This window comes from Sinohyriopsis cumingii, chromosome 2 (assembly GCF_028554795.1).
Source record: "Sinohyriopsis cumingii isolate HCF-2022 chromosome 2, ASM2855479v2, whole genome shotgun sequence".
Taxonomy (NCBI): Eukaryota; Metazoa; Mollusca; class Bivalvia; order Unionida; family Unionidae; genus Sinohyriopsis; species Sinohyriopsis cumingii.
Genome location: NC_142962.1, coordinates 25,118,750 through 25,128,346, shown reverse-complemented (window position 1 = coordinate 25,128,346; position 9,597 = coordinate 25,118,750). Strand labels below are relative to the sequence as shown.

The following is a 9,597-nucleotide window of genomic DNA, read 5'->3' as shown; positions in this document are numbered from 1 at the left end:
GATATCTACCATCGTGATTTTTAGATCTGCGAATTTGATGTCGTTTTTTACCCCAGGAAATTTTACATCCCTTTGTTTCTTTTGCCTACACTTGTTCGTTAACATTTTCACTAACTCGTACAAATGCTTTTCTCTGCCTCATGTACACGTTTTTAGTCCTTTATTGTAACAATAGACTGTGATTCTTTGTCAATCTTTAATGTCCCCATCTCTGAAATCTAAGATATTTACTGAAAGAATGAAGTTATGTGGCAGCATAAATTTGATCTTCAGTGCTTTACTTTTATTAACTTTAAGATGTTTATTCATTTATCTGTTCGTGGTTACTATTTATTGAATATTTGTTTTCTTTCGAATAATCTGAAACCAAAGGAAATTAAATATACTCCGAAATTATCATCGTTTTTCTTTATTGTAACTGTCCCAACCTACGTTTTGACAGATACACCTGAAGTTAACATGCCATTTGTCATAATTTGTAGTGGCATTTCTTGTCTTAGCTTGAATTAGCTGAATTGTTCCGAAGATATTTAAGGCAAATCAAATTCAATTCTATGAAAATTTCCACTAAGTTTAAAATTGCTGCTTCACTGCTTTTGCTGCTGGCCTGCTTTTGAGATCTGCAACACTTAACAGACTTTCTTTTTGATACCGTAAGTAAAATTTGATCGTGATACAAACTAACTGGCTGGGCACGGCTAATTAGGGGGTTATTTTATCAGTTCTAAATATGGTATTTTTACTATATGATTGTCATGATGAACGAATCAACTGATATGGAAATGTAAAAATATGCAGGTGTATGTGAAATGTAAAGGGAAACATATTATCCGCACAAAAACTTTGATTTTGATCTCATGTGTTTTCTACCATGCATACATCGTGGGCTCAGTCCTGCAAACACTTTTGATTAGCACAAATAAATTTCTTACGTTTTTGCTTTATAAGGAAAGAATATGGTATGTGAAATGGGGAATGTTTCCTAGAATTCGCTTTTAATGTTTTAAAAAATAACAACAAAGAACTGAAATTGAAAATATCCACACGTAAACTGCTGCTGGATCTGTTACTCCTCTTTGCTTACAGAAATCAAAATGTGGAAACTTATGGCAGTAGCCTTTTTCATGGTGGCCGTCGAAGCCCAAAAGAAATATGACTCCTGGGGACGACAGGGCAGTTATGGTTACAGCGGGGGTCAATATTATGGAGGTGGTATCGGTTACGGCGGTGGATATGGCGGCTATGGTTTCAGCGGTGGCCTTGGCAACGGATACGGTAAAAGTCCAGTCTTTGGCAGATATGTGGGTGTTGAAGACATTGCAACATAAGCTGCATTGAATATTCCATCAAAATCGGTTGATAACTTTTCGACTGGTTTTAAATTTCAAGATAGATTACTACGATATATCTCATTAGTATTCATACTTGTAGATGATGCCATAGAAGAGATCAAAGATTTTCAATCTTTTTAAAATTATTTTTAATAATACATTTAATGGTATTTTTAAACTTTATTTAAAGATGTGGCAGATGGTGCTAAACATTCAGATAGCATTTGAATAATATTTGTGAGACTAAAAATTTAAATTTAAATAATGTTAATAATATTTAAAGTTCTTCAAATCTCAGCATTATACAAGATTAACCACACTGATGTGTCACTAGATGCATTTCAAATGTTATTGCTAATTAGAGAATACATAACTTTGACATTATTCTCGTTTCAGCTACATTAAATTTAAATCTTTCCTAAGCTAAATATATATAATATATAAACTGTTTTATCAGCAATTTAAATAATATTTATTCTGTTTTCAATTACAGATGTATTTTTCTGAAAATTAATATATTTTATATGTATTTTCGGGAAAATAAAAGAAGGACTATTAAAGAAAAGTCGTAATTATTTTCAAAATAAGGATACAATTTGTAAGTTTCTAATGAGTTATAACACACCCCCATCCGAAAAAATATCTTAAAGTAGGCAAGGCTTCATAATTACTTAACAGTTTTGGATCATTGATTATTTGTAAATTTAAGTGTCACTGTAATACTTGTCGTACCAAATAGCGCAATATAATTTTGTTTGTTGCATCTTTTTTCCTTGTATCACATTTTTATGTAGATATGCAAAGTAAGCCATTATATACATTTTGTAAAGTAATTAACTTTTGTGTCTTGTGCACTTGGCTCGATTGGTTATCGTCTTATGTAGTTTTGTGTCTATATTTTCATTCTCAGTCCATTCCAGATATTAACTGATAATGACTGTTTAGGCTGTCCACAGTAAACACCGTTTTTTTTTTACATCGTCTTATTCGATGTATATTGTGTTGTAGACTATAGACGACTTATATATTGGCCAGTGCTTGAATAAACATATTTCTCTTTGAAGCAAACATTCCAACAAGGATCGACGCTATTTTATATTCCTGTCCATGAATTCAGACTTATTCGTTGATATGCCTAAGCAATTATCTGTTTATTATTATCTAAATTGCTCATTTATCTGCACAGAGAAAGCACTGCCGAGACAACACACGTACTAGTGTGTGTAGTTCAACATGTTGTGTTTGCTTGAAAGGAAAATAATAATAATAATAATAATAATAATAATGAGGGCTTTGTATAGCGCCTAATCTTTAGAAGCTCTAAGCGCTTTACAACATTAGACAACACCAATAAGATGAAAAACATACAATGATATGATTACAAACACAAACACCATGAAATTAGAAAACATAGAAAAACATGCTGATAATATTTAAGGTAGGAAACATTGTTAGGTCTTTAAGTTTGTTCTTGCAGTCGAAATAAGTGAGTTTTGAGAGCACTCTTGAATGTGATCACTGTGTCTTTGTGTCTAAGTTCAGTGGATAATTCATTCCACATTGGTGGGCCCTGGTATGCAAAAGAACGTTGTCCATATGACTTTGTTTTCATAGTGGGAATAATGAGTATACGATTGTCAGAAGAGGAGCGTAAGTATCTTGCTGGTGTGCACACATGGGTGAGGTCAGATAGGTATGTTGGATAAGAGTCCGTCAGTGAAACGTAGCACAGAGAACAAATTTTGTTTGATTCTGGATTGAATGGATAGCCAGTGTAGTGTACAGAGCAGCGGGGAGGTGTGCTCTGATCGTGGTACTCTAAGTATGATCCGCGCAGCTGTGTTTTGAACTTTTTGAAGTTTCTGAAGTAGATATTGAGATGAACCAGACAGAATTGAGTTACAGTAGTGCAGTCTTGAAAGTACTCATGAACACACAAGTGTTTTAGTGGCATCAACTGAAAGATATTTGCGAATGGAGCTGATGCGTCTCAGCTCAAGATATGCAGCCTTGCATATGCTCATGACATGTTGGTGCAATGTGAGAGTACTGTCCAGAGTAACACCTAGGTTTTGTACTGATTGTGTGAATTTAATGTTGGTGTTGCTGATATTTATTGTTTGAGGTAAAGGATGTGAATGAGAAAGTCTTTGTGTTGTAATCAGAATGGCCTCAGTTTTATCATCATTCATCTGCAGCTTGTTACATGTCATCCATGATTTCACATCAGAAATGCACCTCTCTACACCTTGGATGGTAGCTTCAACTTCAGTTGGGTGGCTAGATTTGTATATTTGGGTGTCATCATCATGCAATTGGTGAGACACTGGATGATGATCTATGACACCTGAGAGCGACTGAGTGTATATAATGAAGAGAACAGGTCCAAGAACAGACGCCTGTGGAACACCACAACATAGATCAACTGGGCTGGAGTGTATTTTATTTGTAGACACAATTTGTGTCCTGTTGACCAAGTAGGACTTGAAGCACAGTAAGGCTGTATCTTGAATGCCAAAGAGATGCTGGAGACGGTGAAGTAATACATCATGGTCTATTGTGTCAAATGCTGCAGACAAATTAAGGAGGGTGAGAACTGTAATCTTTCCGCTATCCAAAGCAGAGAGAATGTCATTAACTACTTTTAGAAGAGTAGTTTCAGTACTGTGGCAAGGGCGATATGCAGATAGTACATTGCTAAAAAGACTGTTTGAATTCAGATGAGATACAAGCTGGGATAGAACAACCCTTTCTAAGATTTTTATATGAATGGGAGATTAGAAACTGTGCGGTAGTTCTATAAATCGTTAAAAAATGATGTGTGACAAATGGACTGAATATCCCAACGCTTATTTCATTACCATCGCCGTCGGTGGAAATGTTTCAAATAAGTCTCTATAAACAGTACATATTTCAAATTACCTCGATCATTCCTTACAAACACAAACTTCATCTAAATCAAATAATCGAATACCATTACAGATTGGGATGACATTAATGACAGAAAGGGTGTATACGGTGGCGGATACAGCTCGGGCAGAGGACTGGCAGGATTAGGACTTAAAGGTGGATACTCAGGTGGTGGCTATGGTTACGGCGGCCTAAGTGGAAACCTTGGTGGTTTTGGAAACGTCCTTGGTGGTTATGGAAACGTCCTAGGTGGTTATGGATACGGTAAACTTGGCGATGGCAACGGAGATGGTTACGGCTACAACGGATATAGTTTTGGAAGCAATGGCGGTTGGTAACTCTGTGTGTGTGTGTGTGTGTGTGTGTGTGTGTGTGTGTGTGATGATTCCCTATTCTTAGTGCCCTATTATCATTTTCATTACTGGGCTAATATATCTGCCTATTTATCAGCAACCACTGCAATCTTCCCTTTCCTCTGTTTCTGTCTCTGGTAGTTAATGTCTTTGTGTCTTTGTCTTATCTTATCTTCATATTATTATTGGTCTATATATACAGCTATGTTTGTATCAGTCAATATATTTCGCTTTCTATTCTTATTCTGTTTTATCAGGTATTTATTTACTTACATTTTGCTCTGTCATTTCCAATGAAGACCATACCATGAGTCTGCACGTGTTGATATTATAAATATGTTTGAGTTTTGACATAACCAGGACAAAATAGTCTCCGATTCAAATCTTTGGTGGTGATATACCTTCACCTCTAGTATTCTGTTGTAGGAAAATGAAAGCAATTGTGTAAGTTCTGCATCTTTTTCCACGAAAGAAGAAAAGTAAATTATAGTGCAAGTTTACGGGATTTTTAAAGCAGAAAGTAAGTATAGCTGCATGTATTTTACTCTAATTATTAGTTTTTCTAATTATTCTGTTGAAGGAAGCGGTTATAGATACGGCGGTAACGGTTACAGTGCTGGTAGTGGCAGAAGGTGGAGGGGTGGTTATCTGTGGGGAGGGAGATTCGGCTACTCCAGTCTGGGAAGTGGATACAGCTCCACGGGTGGCAAAGGGGGACTCCTGTGGGGACGTGGAGCCGGAGTAGGAGTCCTGGGTGGTGACGTTGTGACCGGAGGCAACTACCCATCCAAAGGCTATAGCAGAAACGGTGTGATTGGTAGTGGAGTTGGTGGATTTGGGCTTGGGTATGGAATTTACAATAAACTACCAAGGAAATATTGATGGTGAGTTTATTTCTATCCATGTATATGTAAACTAGTTACAATGTATGAAAACATATTGGAAAGTGTACGCAAATAGGCTCATATTGCAGTCAACAGTTTTCTTGCAATCGGCCTAAATAAATTTTTTGCATTAAACCTTTGCTTTTTCAAGATAAATGACGAGTACCTGTGCATCAATCCACTAAAAACACGAATGCTAAAAACAGGTCTATCTATCAGAGCATACAGTTTATGCATTTATTACATTAATATGTATAAAGTATTGTAGTTAACTGCAAGGTTTAATATTGCGAAACCCCACGCTATATACCGACCCTTTCGCTGTGACTTGGTACCCTTTCGCTGTGACTTGGTGGAATGCAATCCGAAGTTGATAACAACGTTTGGGTTCAGATTTTATCGAGACAAGGGCAGGTATTTGGCCGTGGTTGTTTTCTTGGGTAAGGCACTTTGCTCCACTTACTTCAACACAATATAACCTTTTTTGTGTCCATGTACCGACAAAGCATCAGACATACACGCTACCTCCTCACACCCCGGCTGTTACTGATCAGTTCTAACCCAAAGGTCGTTATATGTTTTGCATTTTCTCCTCCTAATATTGCATGAATATGGTTTGACCAAATTATTCACAACTGTTTCTGTAACTGACGTATTTGCCAATTTACCCATTTTCCTCTCCTTAGGACGCCAGAAAACATATTTCGTTTCTGCAAAGTCTACAACAGTTATAACAAATTTGGTGACGTTTTGCCCGACGGTTAAAGAGGACGAATGAACTGTCAGACAGAAGGTTATTTTTATAATATCCCCCCAAAAGAAGGGTAGCGATAAATATATTAAACTTAGTTTATGCGTTATGATGATTGTACGGGTGGTCAACCCTATAATTCAACAGCATAGCTAGCCTGTAAATGTATGGTATCGTGATTATTGTTTTAATGACACTCAAAACGATTTCTTGGCTATAGTATACGGAGCAAAAAGGAGATAAGTGCCTTTCCTAAGGACACATTGAGGCAGCAGAGCTAGTTTAACCTGGGTGGTTATCGAACTGGCGACCCTTTTCTCACGAGTCCGCCGCTCTATCACAGTGCCACAATGGTTATGCAAAGAATGTCTGCCGCCCTTGTACAAAACCCTGGTGTGTACAACATCAAGGTAAAATGTACTATTGTACATAACCCTAGTGTGTACATTAAACATCTAAGGCATAATTTAATCTTGTACATAACTCTTGTGTATACATTAAAACTTCAAGGCATAATTTATTCTTGCACATACCCTAATGTGTACATTAAAATATTAAGGCATAATGTACTCTTGTAATAACCCTAGTGTGTACCTTAAAACATCAAGGCAAAATGTACTCATGTGCATAACTCTAGTTTGTACATTAAAACATCTAGGCATAATCTACTCTTGTGCATAACCCTAGTGTGTATATCAAAACAGCAAGGGATAATCTACTCTTTTAAATAACCCTAATGTGTACAATAGAATAACAAGGCATTATCTCTGCTTGTACATAATCCCAGTGTGTCCATTAAAACATCCAGGCATAATATAATCTTGCACATAACCTTAGTGTGACATTAAAACATCAAGGCATAATATATTCTTGTACCCCTAGCGTGTACGTTAGAAGATCAAGGCATAATATATTCTTGTACACAGTCCTAGCGTGTACTTTAAAACACCAAAGAATAATTTATTCTTATGATTTGCTATTTTAATGTATACACTAGGTATACATTACAATATCGAGGCATTATATGTGCTTTTACATAACCCTACTGCGTTCATCAAAACATCCAGGCATAATCTATTCTCATGCATAACGCTAGTGTGTACATTAAAACATCATGGCATAATCTACTCTCGTGCATAACCCTAGCGTGTACACTAAAACATCAAGGCATAATGTGCTCTTGTACAGAACCCTATCGTTTACATTGAAACATCCAGGCATAATCTACTCTCATGCATAACCTTAGCGTGTACATTAAAACATCAAGGCATAATGTACTCTTTTACATAACCTTAGCGTGTACATTAAACGTCAAGGAAGAAATATGAACTCAGATAAAGCTACACTGTGAAGAACGTGTCATAAAGATTATATCAAGCATGATTAAAAATTTCTTCCGGATTGTTTTTCTAAATGAATTATTCGCAAAATATTATAGATGGAATGAATTATTTACATTTATTTTTGCTTTATTATACAGGGCACTGGCCATTTGTAACGGGCAATAGTTTTTCTGAAACAACCAAAAGGAACAGGCAGAATTATGCTAAAAACGTAAAAGCGAAATAAAAGAGAAAAAAGTTTAATAAACCTCGTATCAAAGAGCTGTTGAACTTTTTATTTCTTCTTTTTAATTTGAACTTCATTTTTCTTTGCTTGCATGTAGTTTGCATGGACATAAGAATTTCAATAAATGTATGCGTACTCTCAGCGGTTTAAAGGAAACATTGTGCCACAGAATCCTCCGTCTCAGTACATACTATACATATATTGTATTATATCACAAATACACACATTTGTCCTTTGAACGGGGTTATGATTGATTACAGTCAACTGTGTTTTGACCGAGTGAATGAACTCTTCACATCAATGCCCATTGTGTCCACTACAAAATGTAGTTATATGCCTTTTGACCATTCACAATCACCTTTGCAAACGGATAAGTTGATTGTTTTCTTTTTTGAGCTTTTTTATTCCCGTTGATTAAACCAATATAAGACACACTTATGATTTAAACATGAAATTTGGTTTTAATGAAGAAAGTAGAGCACTACAAACACATGGTTAGCGTCCTGAACACTGAACGAACAGCCATTCACGTACAGGCACATGGAAATTAGTGTGGAATAGAAACCAAGCAAAATGACGATCCAACAAGAGGTAATTAAAATATTTTAATACATTTACAGTTGATCTAACTCATTATTCTACTTTAATTAACATTACCACTGACCATGCAATTATCTCTCTCTCTCTCTCTCTCTCTCTCTCTCTCATGAAATTTGACTGTTAATTAATAAATTTCAACCCAGATGTTTTTAAATGTAGAAGAACATCAACTGGCTCTAATCCCTACAAATTGGTTTTTTGTGTTTAATTTGCACAAACACCTATCTACAATCACAGTATTACAGATTAACCACATTTTCTTGTATATCTAGTAACAGCATACTTGAACCACATTTTTTTTATATCTAGCAACAGCAAAACAACCACATTTTCTTGTATATCTAGCAACAGCAAAACAACCACATTTTCTTGTATATCTAGCAACAGCAAAACAACCACATTTTCTTGTATATTTAGCAACAGCATACTTTAACCACATTTCTTGTATATCTAGCAACAGCAAAACAACCACATTTTCCTGTACATCTAGCAACAGCAAAACAACCACATTTTCTTGTATATCTATCAACAGCAAAACTTAACCACATTTTCTTGTATATTTAGCAACATCATACTTTAACCACATTTTCTTGTATATTTAGCAACATCATACTTTAACCACATTTTTTGTATATCTAGCAACAGCAAAACAACCACATTTTCTTGTATATCTAGCAACAGAAAAACTTAACTGACAGAGCACATATAAGACTTCGAAAACTCTGCCTGATTTTCCGCATGAAAGTATACTTGCTGAGTTGCTGGAATTTTACGGTAATCTTCAAGAGCTACATGACGATTTTCATGTTTTAAATGATCTTGACTCCCTCCGTAGGGTGGAGGTAGATGAAGTTGGAATGGAATTGATCATGTCCTCTTCAAACTCAACGGCATGAACAGTCGTGTCTCGTCGTGTGTGGAACGTCGTAGTCGCTTAGCCTCTGGATTCTCGTTAAAACTTGCTCTCTTTCTCTCTCTCTCTCTCTCTCAAAATTGAAATTGATGTCATCATCACACACATCATGAAGTAATAATAATAATAATAATAATAATAATAATAATAATAATAATAAAATAATAATGTTGTGAATAAAATAATAATAATAATGTTATGGTCTGTAGATTGTTGAGCAAGACATCCAATTAAAGTTCTTGCCAAAAGGAACAGTTCTAAAAGAAATGAACAAACTTTGTGTGTT

The 9,597-nt window shown here is 35.5% G+C and overlaps 1 protein-coding gene across 1 annotated transcript; it reads left to right on the top strand.

Annotated features, from left to right (window-relative positions):
* Nucleotides 1-1,089: 1,089 nt before the first annotated feature.
* On the top strand, nucleotides 1,090-7,821 carry LOC149804494 (uncharacterized). Its single transcript, XM_089932726.1, has 4 exons — nucleotides 1,090-1,275; nucleotides 4,314-4,571; nucleotides 5,175-5,478; nucleotides 7,710-7,821. The coding sequence occupies exons 1-3, from the start codon at nucleotides 1,095-1,097 to the stop codon at nucleotides 5,474-5,476; spliced, it is 741 nt and encodes a 246-aa protein (XP_089788852.1). The 5' UTR covers nucleotides 1,090-1,094; the 3' UTR covers nucleotides 5,477-5,478; nucleotides 7,710-7,821.
* Nucleotides 7,822-9,597: the final 1,776 nt, after the last annotated feature.

Excerpts from the sequence above, each read along its gene's own strand:
- LOC149804494 (XM_089932726.1), top strand. The coding sequence starts at position 1,095 with ATGTGGAAACTTATGGCAGTAGCCTTTTTCATGGTGGCCGTCGAAGCC. Across the intron at positions 1,276-4,313 it reads TGGCCTTGGCAACGGATACG|ATTGGGATGACATTAATGAC; the intron begins GTAAAAGTCCAG and ends ATACCATTACAG. Across the intron at positions 4,572-5,174 it reads TAGTTTTGGAAGCAATGGCG|GAAGCGGTTATAGATACGGC; the intron begins GTTGGTAACTCT and ends ATTCTGTTGAAG.